Source organism: Labrus bergylta, chromosome 23 (assembly GCF_963930695.1).
Source record: "Labrus bergylta chromosome 23, fLabBer1.1, whole genome shotgun sequence".
NCBI lineage: Eukaryota > Metazoa > Chordata > Actinopteri > Labriformes > Labridae > Labrus > Labrus bergylta.
Genome location: NC_089217.1, coordinates 7727274 through 7742519, shown reverse-complemented (window position 1 = coordinate 7742519; position 15246 = coordinate 7727274). Strand labels below are relative to the sequence as shown.

The 15246-nt window shown below is 39.3% G+C and overlaps 1 protein-coding gene across 1 annotated transcript in view; it reads right to left on the bottom strand.

Moving 5' to 3' along the window:
• Positions 1-15246, bottom strand: part of cacna1c (calcium channel, voltage-dependent, L type, alpha 1C subunit) — a 164109-nt gene that overhangs the window by 11064 nt on the left and 137799 nt on the right. Inside the window, exons 32-36 of the mRNA XM_065951270.1 lie at positions 12577-12660; positions 5620-5715; positions 2809-2946; positions 1225-1290; positions 767-858 (exon numbers count right to left, since the gene is read on the bottom strand). Coding sequence (XP_065807342.1) covers positions 767-858; positions 1225-1290; positions 2809-2946; positions 5620-5715; positions 12577-12660 — 476 coding nt within the window. The remainder of the gene's footprint in view (positions 1-766; positions 859-1224; positions 1291-2808; positions 2947-5619; positions 5716-12576; positions 12661-15246) is intronic.

Sequence of the window (15246 nt, the reverse complement as noted above, 5' to 3'; positions counted from 1 at the left end):
AACAAACAGCATAATTGTATATTTATTCAATCACAATTTACAGGGCAACAGTAAATAAGTGTATGTTTAACTGTCATCTATTGTGAATATATGAGTAACATTAAACTTTCTCTGCAGTTTCTGTTTTACCAGGTTTCATTTTTGAGCTTTGCTGTGCAAACACACAGCAGTTTGAAGGATTCAACGCTGATGTCTCTGTGACTGGAAGCCAATAGTTCAGTGATTTCTTTAAGGGGTCAACACATGGAATATGATAAAATAAAAAGATGTTTTTTATTGCACAGTAGGCGCACCATAACATGTTTAGAAACTCTGATCCAATGAGTTTCTGTTTTTTGTCACCTGCAAAAACCTGATTCATTGTCAGACCTTTGGTGATATCATCAGGATCACTGCTACATACCATGTGAATTTTAACTCTTGGCAAAGTGGCTGCAACTTGGTCTTTAAGATCAACCTGACAAAACATTTTCTCACTTTCGATCTTTTGCAGAGGGAAGTGGCAAAGTGGGCTTAATTACGCAGCTTGACATTTGCAGATATTATGGCATTTATTTAACCCACTGCTGTTATTAAATGTCATTCAAACTCGTAATGTATTATATGAAATGTTTTTCAGAGTACATGCAAAAGAGAAGATGTGAGATACAATAAAAGTACAGTAAAATTATTGATGTTGATGTGACATTGTAATTCAGGACAGGGAAGGAGAGCAGAATGGCAATTTGGGAAGAATTAAGATAGGGTGTGAAGTCAATTTCCTCACCTGAAGAGCAGCAGCACTGCCTGAGGGAACGTCTGGAAATTGTTGTTCCTGTTGATCTGTGTGTGGTCCCGTAGTGCTATTTTACCAAACATCTGTATATAGGGAAGGAAGTAGTCACAGCACACAGGGTATAATGTCAGCACTGACAGGAGGAAGTGATGTCGTTCTGTGACAAAAATTAAAGTCTGTCCGTCCCCAGAAAAATCAGAGCAAATGGGTTGTCCCTCTCATCAACAGGGAGACAGTACGAAGTACAGACAGAGGGAGAGTAAGGACAGAGACTGGCAACAACTAGAGGAGAAAGAAACATGAAGGAGGGAAGGACGACGTGACCGAACAGCAACTCTGGATGACAAGACTCCAAGAAGACAGACACAGGACGGGGGCCAGCTAGAGGAGAAGGTGAGAGAGAAAAAAACACAACAGGGAGGGAAACAAGGTGACAGACAACAGCTTACCTGCATGCCGATGACAGCGTATATGAAGAAAAGCATCACTATAAGCAGAGCTACGTAGGGCAGAGCCTAAAGAGGAGAGACACACATCAGCAACAAGTTTTTGACAATATGATACTGCAGCAGGGCTGGAGTCAATTCATTTTCATCCAATCTCACACCTAAAATGAGTCAATACTTTAGGAAACTATTGTAAAAAACAAAAACAAAAAAAAGGCAAATTAACATGTTTACATTTTTAAATTAGGAAGTGATGTACAGAAGAATGATTGGTACATATTGAATTGAAAGTGAACTGATCTTCAGCCCTGTGTGGCACAACACCAAAAAAAGTCAAGGGCAAATCATCTGACTTAGTGGAGTGTAAAACCTCTGTAAAATACAAACTGCTCTCTAATTTGAGCCAGGAGACGAGTCACCACCAGTTGTGCATGGCGAAAGGGGGCAGTACACTTATGTCTTGCATATAAACACACCTAGAAAACTGTTTTAATGAACTCCTGGCTAACATTACCCCTGTGCCTGTGGTAGCAGGGCCAAATCATGATAAAGACATTAAAGAGTAAAGGTTTGAATATGTCTTTATGTGATCAAATGGTGATTGAAACAGCATCAAGTGTTTAGTCAGCTTGAAATGTTTTTTTCATAAAGTACAGTTATATATTTGTGACCACTAATGATTTATTCTCCATGAGTTTGGTGTTGTTACATCACCAATATTACAAATTTCAGGGACTCTATATTTACACAAAATGACCAGTCTCAACTAGCACAAGAGAGAGAACAGAATATTTCCATTTACCCCTACCTCTCTATCAAATGATTTCATTTTTGGTGAAGTGCTTAGTTAATCTTTTCTACTTCTTAACCTGCCTACAGGCCATAGTTAGCCCTCAGAGGTTAGTAGTAGGGTGTTTGTAGGAAAAGTGAGTAGAAAAAAAGAGGAGGGGGAGGAGGAGAGATGAGTAAGATAGAGGATAAAGAGATTGCTGGTCAAAGTTATTTTGTTCTTGTCTGTTTCTCATCTTCATGTCCCTAAAACCCTCCCTGCCTACTTCTGCAGTAAGACTCCCAAACCTACTATCGGTAACTAGACACCATCCCTCTTTCTTTCCTCCTTCTCTGTGTTAACAGCCCACCACCCCACCCTTTTACTTATGCAAAAATAGGAAGCGGAGACAAGAAGGGAAGGGGCCAGGAAAGGAAAGGTGGCTTGAGACTCCACCAGGCTGAGTTTACACAAGAACAGAGACCTTTTTAGCCCCATGTGACTCAGATGTGAAGCTACAAGGTGTTCTGCTCATTTTCAATAACACCAGATCAGTCTATTGTGGAAGCATTTAGCAGACTATCACTCGGTTGACTGAATTTAATCAGTTAGGTATTACAACTATATACTCAGTTTGGATCAAAAACTCTGAACTATATTCTATTTGGTGTGATTTAAAATTTAAGAAGCTTTAAAAAGCAATTAGGCTGTCAAACAAGGCTTCAATTTGAGTCACACAAGTGTTAAAACTTTCACATTCCATCCTGTGTAAACCCAACCCTAGTCCTCTAGCATGTTCTGTCCGGTTCTCCCCTCACTTGGAAGGATTTGATGAAGGTCCACAGCAGGGTCCGAATCCCTTCCCCGCGAGACAGCAGCTTCACCAGCCTCATCACGCGGAACAGCCGGAAGAAGGTGATGGAGATCCTGGCGTTCTCTTCAGAGTTCTGCAGTCCCTTTTGGTGGGGTTTGGTGTTTTTTTTTCATAGAAAAAACACAGGACGCATGAGGACACGTGCACATGGGTAAAGGTGGGAAACACACACACACAAACATACACACACCCACACACACACACACACGCAGGTAAATGATGACACACAAACAAACGTGGAAATGTAGACATGTAACATTCACATCCATATTCCCAACCACAGATTTGTGGATGTTAATATGTATAAAGCACACACACACACGCACACACACATACACACTGAGTTAATAAATGGAGATCTGCGTCCTACAAAATCCCATCAAAATCAACTGACAAAAGAGATCTGGGAGAGAATCGGGCAATCATGCTTAATTTATCTGGCTTCATGGAAAAATCACTCGGCAACAAGAGACTCACAAAGCCTCAATCCGCTATCCAAACACACCTGCTTCTACCACTCTTTGAATAACTCACAAACCCAAATGTGCAATCGACAAGTTGAAGATACACTCCACTTTACTGTCTTTCAAGGCACCTTACTGAACAGTCAACACAAAAAACATAACCTTCAGTCTGACTATTAGTCCAACCACTTCAATGCTACTATATAACCAAGGGGAAAAACTACCGGCTGGGTGTTACTACATACTAGAGCTAATTTAAGGCTTGCATTGACGTTTGACAAAATCAAAAAAATTAAATAATTTGGAATCCCTCTGAAGCAAATCATCCAACTAAGCTGAAAGATTTTGGATATCCTGCACCAGTATGGACTTAAATTCTAATCGCCGAGACCAGGCCAGAGAGATTTCCATCGATAGAGGTAAGCTTATTCATAAATCACTGATAACAATTCACAACAGATTCTGACGTAAATCCTAGCCTCCAGGCAGAAACATGCAGGCAGGCTAATTGTTTGTCTGTCAAGGGGAAAGTGGCCTTCGTGAGACAAAATGTGGTGATGACCATCTGGGGGGAAGGTGGGGGGGGGGGTAAAGGTATTACTTCCCAAATCAGCCACTGCTTGACACCCTTTGTTTACTAGAATCTGGAACCTGATTTCAGCCTATTAACCATTTTATTTGCAGAACCTTTTGCAATGACAATGTTATACTTTGACTCTCAGAGCAGTTGGACTACTTTGGAAAATGTGCCGCTTATCAAAGTGTACCTGCGTAAAGCGTTGAAGTACAAGCTCGAGAGGCACTGCAGCTTTCTAACTGTCTATTGTCCCAGTACTTGTCCACAGGAAATAACTCAATGATGAAATATTCAGCCATCTCGCTGAGTGCTACTCTATTACACATTTATTTATTTATGCCGCTGCTGCTCATTCTCAGGGACAAAAAACAGAAAAACCATGGCAAACATCATGATTTATGTGAAGATTGATGCACTGAGTACAGCAGCTAAGGACCCAGTAGATCATTCAAAGTGTATCACAAGCAGACGATAAAGCAGATAAGACCTAAGACACAAGTTAGCAACCCTAACAGCAACGATGATGCAAAATGACAAATAAATACACTAAAAACTATCAAACTCTAACTACATGTTTCTGCAATAATCAGTTAGTATCCTTGAAATAGACTTGAACAACTAAAAATGCAGAATTTCTACCATAATAGTTCAAACTAAATCCACCCTCACTGTGAAAATGAAATGTGATCCTAAAAAGTCCTGTGAACCTAACTTCCAAAGTTGTTTCATGCCGTTTGTGTTTTTCCAAGAGGCCATCAATTCTTTATGCTAATCCCACAGATATAACAGTGTGGCCATGAAAAGAACTTGCCATTCTCCTCACATCTCTATGCAGTTTGGGGTAACGGATATCGTTTGTTAATTTTCAACATACTGGTTGAATTGGCTGATCTTGTTCCCAAAAAAACATTATTTAGTATGCTTCAGACTTTGTTGTGGACACTGTGTTGTTGAGAAGTAACCCAAGACATAAGTTGTCCCAAACTCCACAGACAGATATGCTGAAAATGACAAATCCTTCTAAGGATTCAATAATCTGTACGGCATGTAATACCCCATGTGGACCACAGTGGGGACCACTTCACCATTGAGAGAGAGTGGGGTAGTGAGCGAGACTGGTACAGTGACAGTAAGTGTAACAGATAGAGAGTGGGTGAGAGTCTGAATATGAAGAATAGTTTGAATTATTCAGGGACATAAAAACAAAGACTGATTCACAGGTAGATAATATAGACAGACAGATAGAAAGAGAGGTAGATAGAGAGATGGCAGGCCAGTGGAGAGCAGTGAAAGAAAGAGAGACAGCGTGATAGCGTGACCATGATGGCTTGCACTGATGACGAAGCACCAAAGAAACCAAACCCATGAGCAAAGGGGGAGCTGCAGGCCATGGGGGAGCCATGGGGGATAACAGCAATAGCCACTCAAGGAATGTCACAAGACTCCAGTTACACTAGGCCTGCACTATACAGAGTCCTTCACCATACACGCAAACACACACATGTATAAACATGTAAAAGTAGGAGTAGAGCTCTTTGCATGCTGAAGATACAACAGCCCGAGCAACAGAGGAGGAGATATGTCAGGACAACAAAAAGCCAGAAGTTTCAGATCATACCATGGCTGGCGTAGCAGAAGGAGGGATGGGAGGATGGAGGGATGGAGGGATGTTGGAGGAGGTAAGGAGGCGGGCGAGGTTACCGTCGGCGCGTACCATTGGCCTTACCGCAGGGGGGTGAGAGGAGGAAGAGGAGGAGGAGGAGGAGGACGAAGAAGAAGAGGAGGACGAGGACGAGGAGGAGTCAGCTGGCTTTAAGGAAAGGCAACAAAGATCAGCACCAGAGCAGCGCCTTGATATGTGCGCGCGCGCGTGTGTGTGTGTCATTGTGAATTTAAGGTGTGTGTGTGTTCTAATGTGAGAGTAGTGAGAGTTTCACACCAGTTCAGAGCAAAACGTACTCACACACCACCAGGACAGTGAGAGTTCAGCCTTAGATCAACCCTCACATGGCGGAAAAGGTGAGAAAATAATTTCAGCTGCGCCAGGAGGGAGAATTCTGTACAATATTCCGGACTGCATATTGAGACTGGCCCAATCCTCTGTGAGGGCCACATTGGGCTGAATCACCTCTTATCACACTACTAGAAGATTGAGACATGTAACTGTAAGATATTGGGAAATTGCCGTGCAGCGCCTTGGGGGCCAAAATAATGAATGATGGTCTGGGGCAGCCACAAAGGGGAAAGGAACTGACTGTGGACGTGTCTTTGTGCAACCCTGTGTGTGTCATGTGAGGCCATGGGTTTATATGTGCAACTAGGGGCGCTTCTGTAGCTATCTGTTCTGCTTTCTGCCAGCTGAAGCTACAATACAGTAACAGTGGTTGAAGCTTTACATTTAATTCAGACTTCATTTATTAAAAGCATCTTGGCATTTAGAGCCATGTCTCATTTGAGTATGCAACATTCAAGCCATTCTTTGATAGATATGATCCATGGGAAGTTATACATGTTCTGGTTTTGTGATAAAAACAAAGTGAAGTTAAAGTAGTTTTAGTGCCTAAACCATACTTAAAGTGATAATTTTGTATTGTTGACCACATGTAAATGATTGCTGCATGGCCAAAAAGTCATACATGTTGAACATTTGTCCACAAAATGTATGTTGAAAATCTAACTCGATGAAGCTTATCTATCATTGCTTACTGGACCGCTTCAACAGAATGATTCTTGTTTACTATTGCTATCTGGTTTATTGTATTATGACTTGAATATAAGTGAATGTTGCATTTTTATAAATGCCTACTGTCTTCGAGCCTCGCATGCGCCTCGCAAAGTGATCATAGAGTATGATCGACATAGTCATAATATATAAAAATACTAACAGCTGCATGCAAAGCTGGCATATTTGATAAGTTGAAATTATGTTGGAGAAAACATACATCAAATGTATGCATCTGTGAGCAACAAAATCACTTTTAAAATAATCCTTCCAACTATTTTCTGATCAGAGGCATCAGAAAACCACAATAAATAAAGTCAACTCATTCAGTGTCACTGATAAAAATAATTCAAGATGCTTTTGGAAATTGAAGCCAATCATTAATTAAATAACACTGACACAAATAAGACATACTGTAGGGAGACAGCCACTTGTGGTCACTGGCATTGCAACATTAGACTCTGCTGTGAGTGACAGATCAACTGAGAGTCCAATCTATGACTCAGGAGTTGTTCACACAGGAGTTGGTTTGGACTCTGGTAAAATACCTTAATACAAAATAATGCAACATTAATCCCAGTCCTTCTTTGGATAAAGTAGAGCTTAAGCAGGAAGATTTGCATTGAAGGAAGGAAGCGGCAAGAAAGAGATTGAGATATAAGTAAAGGAAGGATGGAAAGAATGAAGCGTTTAAGGGAATTTTAACAGAGCCGTATACACAAGTTTAATGAGCACACACTATGATGTGATTTCATCTAGTTAGTAGACAATGATTTATTCTTGTATACTTACTCTGTGCAGCTTACAAAACCTATTTTAGGAAGTCTGGAGTTCTTCAGTAAAAGTATGTTTAGAATAGTATTTCATTATTTGTTTATGTGTTTGTGTGTTAATGTGTGTGTCTAATAAGAAGTGCTGAGACTTTCAGACGTAGAGGGAAGAGGAGTAGAAATGAAGGAATGTAGGAAGGGAGGGAGGAAGAGTGATGGATACAAGGAAGACAAGGATGAGTTGGAAAGAATGCCCCAAAAGTGGCTTTCAATCCTTAAAAGTGAATAAAATATATCTAAAATATGGATTATGTGTGTTTGTGCGTCACAAACAAAACGGCACGTAGGATCAATTGAGACAAATTTCAATTCTGAAGTTGCTTCAACTTCTACATGAAATAAAAGGTGTGAATCAGAATCATCTCTCCTCAGTATTTTTGTCACGTGACACAGAAAAATTGCAGAGACTGCAGTGTTTTTGCGGCCCTGAGGGATCCGTGCATGGGGTTCATTTTTCATAAATATACAGTAGAGCTTTCAGTTGAACTACAGTGCAGATGTGAGTTTCTTTGATTGAAGCTCATTTGATGTATGAGCTCATTGTTTCAAGTCATGTTTTCAAGCAGAAATACATCATTTCAGACAGTTCAGTTGGTTACATGGGTTTCTTTGGAGCATTGTATAATAGATCTGAGGCTTTAACACCTTTTTTTTTTAAAGTTTGATTCTTATGTTGCTAAACGTGTAATAATGCAACACTTCATTTCATTTTAATGAGATGAAGAGCACAGTACACGTTTATATCAGAATGATTTTAAAATATATATTATTTTACATGCAAAGCATGAGAGACCCATGTGACCCTGCTTGCATTTCAGGTGAGCAAGCAGTACTACCAACCAATGAGAAGAAAGACAGAGAAAAAGAGAGATAAACATCCACAAAAGAAGAGTTAAGAGAAACGAAAAAGGTCAGAAAGAGAGTTGAAGAGGAGAAAAGGAGGAGAGGAGGCATTCCGAATAGAGATAAGGAAAGGAGAAATAGATGCAGTCCATACTGGCATCGCCTGCAAGACACCGCTCAGAGCAAACCACTACCAATCTGTTCACACTACTTCTACTCAAACCAAAACCAGAAACGTAAAAAGAAACCACATAACATTTAAGAAGCACCCGCAGGTTGCAGGGGAGAATTAGAGACCCAGGATGAAGGAAGCATTCTAAATCGAAGACCGCACAAAGTGCTGCTAATCCAAGACAACAAGCACCCAACAGAGCAGCAAAGTGGGTGATCTCAAACAGAATATTTTTTGGCCATTTAATATTTATTAAAGGCGTAGGGATAACATTTTAAAAACTGGCCTCCTACTGCACTTCACTCTGTACTTAGGAATGCAATGAAAGAGAGCGAGCTGTTGGCAAACTGCCGCTAGTTTGTAATTGCATTGCTCAGTACCTTAAAAAACATCCACTTGTGCATGGGTGCCTAATGAAATTCAGTAGAAGGCTTCAATCTAAAATGTCTAACTTGACAAGGTGGAGATCAAAAACAGTCCAGAGTTCTCACAGGATTTAAGTGCGGAGGGTTTCTTAAAGAAGAAAAATAAAAAAAGGTAGCTTGGGCATCGCATCACCCAAATCATTAAAAAACACCGGAGAAAAAGGAAAAAAAAAAAGACTTGGGGCATGCCTTTAGGTTAGGGGTGAGCGAAAGTCAAACAAATCAAACAACACAATCAAGCCAAAGGCAGACTCCAAAGCAAAGTGTTAGATGCAAAATCAGTGACTTGTATAGATGACAAAGATGTATATCTCTGGCCCAGCTAAACTCAGCATTACGGTATCTAATCAATCACTGGTTAAATATTGTCAGTTCCCAATAGACATGTTATATCTGAAATTGATTTACCTGTCAGCCTTTATTTAGTCTCTATGTACTGTATTTATTCATATACACAGGCATACTGAGCTTTAAGATCAGCTCAATTCTATCTCAGCAGGATGTAGACCTTCTATGTAGACCTCAGAATAACTTATTAAAACTAGAAATATCCAAGCACAGGTTCGAAATTATCCAGCGTTGTTTATGAAAAGCTGTGTTGGCCTCTCACAGGAACAAATGGATTCCCTTTCTGAAGGCAGGAAAACAACTGCCAAGCTCACACACCCCTGGGATACACTAACCTTATTTGTATGCCTGACCAGTGCTGTCTGAGGTGAAACACACTGCATTCCAGCGTCAGAGAACACACCGGTGTACCCGTGTGCATATCTTTGCTTTGCTTCATGACCTCAAACCAGCGGCAGGCTGAGGGAGGATTTCAGAAGCTGTATTATATTGCATTTCTGCTTGTATCCAGAATTGATGTAACATTATCAAATATGTTTAACTCAACTGAGACTTAATGTCTATTTCTTCATGTATTTTGGAAAATAGGATATAAACAAAGATTTAGTGTAAACACATTCAACACATTGATTTGTTTCTTGAAAATAGTTAACTGTTTGCTACAGTTAAACTGGGCCCAACAGTTGGCTAGCTTAGCTTAGCATAGAGACTGAGAGCAGTAAAAAGCCGCTCTCTGGGCTCTGAAAGTTTTCAATTAAAGAAGGTTTGTAATGAAATATTATTTTTCCACATCCACATTCTTCCACTCCTTTAAAGAAAGCGAGCAAGCCTATTTGTGAAGGTGTGTTTTTTTCAAAAGGATCCATCGTGCTGCATGAAATTAGCTTTGTAGAAAACCAAGCAAGGCAGGTAAAAAAAAATCTATACAAGTAAAGACTAATGAAGAGCTGCCTCCACCTATACTTCCACTTAACCTTCTGTCATTCTTCTGAGGACACTTGACTGGATTGTTGCTACTAGAGATGTAAAGAGTGGCAGACACCATCACAATATAAAAGTCAGTTTTTTTATGTGAAATCTCTGTTTTGGCTAGTCTAATCATGAAAACGTCGTCTCTGGCAATCAGCATGCATTGTAAAACATGTCCTCTGTTAAGGCTAAATGGTGTTGAGCTCTGTCCAGGCTCACACAGCAGTTTGGATGCTTCTCAGAATATTCTCCTGCCAAAGAGCACTTTGACTATAACATGAATAAAACAGCAATTATCCCTGAAGTGTAAATACAATAGACACTCAACATTTGACTTGTGTTTGGGATAGTCATTCTTATTCAGCCCCACTGTTGACCATAGGGCCCTCCATGTTGATAATAAATGAATTCATACATACATCTACATAAATTTCACGGGACCTGCCTAAATTCATTTATGGATCAAATTGTTCCCCATGTCTGCACATTGCTATTGTTGGACAAAAAAAAGCAACAGCAAGTTATATTTTCCTCATTTGAATGCGAAGTTTCCCGGTGATTTATGAATTGAGCGAGTTAAATAACCCGTGGGTCAAAATGCCATTGTTCGAAAATGAGGAATTTGCTACTTTTCTAGAAAATCATTCTAGTTCAGTAATGCAGATCTTTTCTGAAAACATTACATACAGTACCAGGCCTTGATATACCATCTTTATATCTGTCATGCTATACAGCGTCCATCATGCAAAGGGAAAAGACACTATCCCCTTTGGCAGTGACAAAAGATCAAATGAAACCATGTGAAAACAAACCAAGTGCTGAGACAATGCAATAGGTTCTATTGGCAAATGCAATAGTTTTTTGATGCTCAGCAGACCGAGTCATGAATACCTCTCTGAAGCAGTTTCAAATATTAGAATCCTTACACATAATGATACTAAAAGAAATAAAGAAAATTTATATTTTCAGCCTTATTAAGTAATTAGAACTTGCAGAAACAGAAAAAAGGGTTGGGAAACAAGTTGATTTAAACAGCCTATATTATTATTAATATTATTATAAAAAATACATTTAAACAATAAATAATATCGTGAAGAAAGATCAAGTTAGCTCTCCAACTTCCAAAACATTCATCATAAGTAAAAAAAAATAAAAGTATAGCAAAATAACAATTTAGTTGATAATGAGAGTTTCCGAGCATAACTGTTTAACTTAAAGGTTCATATGTCTGAATTGACACAAACCATTGCATGTGCTCTGTTTTGATTGTGCCACATCTGGCTGCATTCACTGCCAGACTTCAGTCGTGTGTTCAGATCGAATGTGGTGCGGCTGAAGTTTTCTAAGTATTTGAAAGCATGCGAGATGAGTATCAGCGCTCGGTCTGTTTGTGTGTGGGGGAATGGCAGAGCAGGCAGGCAGGAAGGGAGGGAGGGAGTTTGACTACTTACGTTAACCTCAGTGATCGCTATGTCAACAATGCTACCCACAACTATCAAGGCATCAAATGTGTTCCATGCATCAACAAAATAATGCTGCGTAGGGGTGGAAGAACAGAAAAACAACAGAAGAAAAGGACAGAACATAAGAACATTTAAAAAATGGAAAGAATGGCAATGAAAAGAGAGAGGAGAAAAAAAATAAGATTATATACATGAACACTGAAGTTCTTAGTAGGAGGAAGGGACAGAATAAAAAGAATTTAAACAGCAAAAAAAAGAAAAGAAGGGGCAGTCTGAAAGAGATGGAGTGCAGAGGTAGAGCAGCGCCGGTTGGTCATGCTTGTACATGAGAAGAAAATACAACAACAAGAACAGTAAATAACAAATTGCAACAAAATCACAACTTAAAAAACGCCGCTGTTGCTGCAGTTTAAAAAAGAAAAGAAATAAATGTGTAAGTTGTTTAATGATTGGTCAGTGAGTTAGTTCAGTTAGTGAAGGAAACAGACCTGAGGACATGTCACAGTCTGACAAAAAGTGGAATAAGTGGAATACCGTGAAGAATAAAGAACGAGAACGCCAGACAGAAACCCTTTGCATTCAAAGCTTCACCTGCCTGAGATCCTTCTAGTTTTCTTATTTAAAACCTACTAACAGGATCGCTCTTGCTCAGGAACCCTTGTGGTTGGCTTCCCCTGAGTAGCAGCGGCCATCTTGGAGTCAAGGGTGGAGGGAGAAGGGAAGCAGGAGAGAGAAGAAGTAAAGAAAGAAGGAAGAGAGATACAAAGAGGAAAGACAGCACAACACAAGATAGCCACAAAGGACAGGAGAGTGTCAGGAAATGGACAATTGAGGAGAAGCAAGAGGGCACAAGACAGAGAGAAAGAGGGAGCGACAAGGAGAGTGGGCTTCGTACTTACGTTGATCTCACTGAGAATGACGTCTATAATGCTGCCAATTACGATGAGGAAATCAAACACATTCCAGGGATCACTAAAGTACCCCTACACAGGATGAGGTGAGCAAGAGGAGGAGGAGGAGGAGGAGGAGGAGGGTAAGAAAGGTAGGTTAGAAGGAAAACAACATCTGCTGCTACTTCGCAGCCCTCTTAAGGTGGTATGAGGTCGTACAGTACACAAAGGAAACAAAAAAAAATCAGCTAATGACCCACTACATGAAGGAATCTTAATTCTAATTCTAATGAACCTAATCAATTTGTTTCCTCTGCAGCATTGCTTCATCGAGTGCAGCTGGCTTTCCTGTCAGGATGGCGTGTTAGATAGCAGTTACTTAAGCATCTTGGGGCAATTCAGCGAAATGTGTTGCAGTGATTATACTGAAAGCTCACTTTGTTTACTTAACTTATTGTTGGCAATTCATCAGCAGCAGTAGTACAAAGTGAGCATTTATGAAAAACATCCAGATAGCTTCAGGCAAAAACAGAATAATTTCAGCTGGTGAAATAAAAATATATTATATGGACTGAAAAGGAGAAGTTGTTTTCGTTGCTCACTCAGAATTGTTATCACTCTGAGCTTGGAGGGATAATTATGTTCCTGTGTCTGTAACGGCACTTTTTGCAACAGGATTGGAGAAAAACTGATTCTCATTGTATGTCTAAAAGTTGTTTGACATCTGATCAGGGGAAATAGAAGAATCCATTTTTGGATAATGAGATGTGAGGCCACTATCTTTAAAAAAAATGTTTAACTTTTAAACAAGCCCCATAAAGTTGAACGAATCCAACATAATGTTTAGCGTCACACTGATAAATATGCACATACTACATAACTACATGCTGGGAGAAAATCTATCTTCCTGATCTATTTTAAGCTTCATCATCTGTCAAACGCAGCTGATGTATCATCATAAAAAAACAAAAACTCTTTTTTTCGGCAAAATTCACCTGCAGCTGTTACTACTTGCAAAATAGTACAAGCTTTTCTTTGGATTGAATATTCATTTTAATCTAGTGTTTTTTTCTAGTTAGAATATTAATGTAATATCAGTTACACATTAGTATATAAATACATATGTGTGCTGTGATTAATTTGATTTGATACACTTCCATAGGCACACATTAGTTTCAAATAATAAGAGATCAGATGATCAGAACCTTACAACACATTATAAAAACACAGTTCAAGTGTCAACATGAAACAGAAGCTCCTCAAAGGCAGAGGAGACAGTACAACCAGTTCAAAGTTCATATTCATAAATTTACAGTTCAAATTATGCAAAGAAAAACCGTCCTGGAGCTGATCCCATTTGTGTAATACCTGAGAATAAAAGTGTTAGTGAGCTGGTCCTCTATGTGGCGGCTGTATGAAGAAAAAAGTTTATAAAAACAAACCAGGATTATTAAAGAACATCCAGGAGTTGTAGGTCACACACAAGCAATGTTCAATGTGACTTGGGAACATGTCTTCATGTCGCACATAATCGTTCCATGTAGACAAAAGTGAATGAGTGACTATTTGTATCGTTTCTTAAGGTATTCAGCTTGTTATCGATCACAACGTCAGAGAAACTCTGACTCACTCATTCAAATAAAACATAAATAGGAGCTGTAAAACTAATTTTAGAAATCTGGCATTTTACTTCAACATTACATAACATTTCATTTATAATGCAGTGCGGCATGAAGGCAATTCCCAAGCCTTAAAAGTTGTCCTGCGCAGTTAGGAGGATGTTCCAGCTGCGGCTTCGTGTGCCTAAAAACACTGAACGCAGAATGCTCTACAGACTTAATGGTACACGTACATCATTACATACAAAAGTAATTACATGATCACTCGGTGTTGTCCATCTCATCCACCTCCACTAAATCATCACATTTTAAGGACAACAAAATAAAGTCTGAGCATGAATGTATTCTATATTCTACCTCACCCACTAACCAGCTGTAACTCATTGTATAACATAATAAAAAACAATACACATTATTTCCTCCAACACAAAAAGTTCTCTTTTTCTTTATAAACCCCAGGAGGTTGGTTTAAATGATTCTCTAAGATGTTGTTAATTTTGTAAGAATAGAAATACTCTGTTAAACGGTATACCTGAGGGCAAGCTAATATAAGAGAGAAGAAAAGAGTTGCCCTTGGCAGGGGGGTTTAATCTCCCCTTCATATTTAAAGAAGCCTGTCAGTGAGCTGAAGAGCAAATGACTTGATGTGTCATTTCTGCTTGGTTGAAATAATCTATAAATATCATCAGTTACTGGGAAAAAAAATGTTTTCTAATAAACATGTTCTTATCTACAGCCTGTACAGTGCATCTACTTAGATATGCCTCAGATTGTACAATCAAATGATGTTTTTGCTATTGATTTTGTGAAAGGATTTTCCACTAACCCAGCTATAACAGTGAGAATAATTCCCTTCTGTAACTGTTTAAATAGATGATGGATCAGGAAATTCTGTGATTGGACCAATATAGACACAGAGCTACAAAGCAACAGCGGGAGGGTAACAAGGGAGCAGTCAGATTAAAAACCACATGAAGCTGTTTGCTTAACAAGTTTGAACTCTCTGATGTCATAATCATCACCGGGAGGAAATCAAACAGAGATTCAGTTCAACAACAGT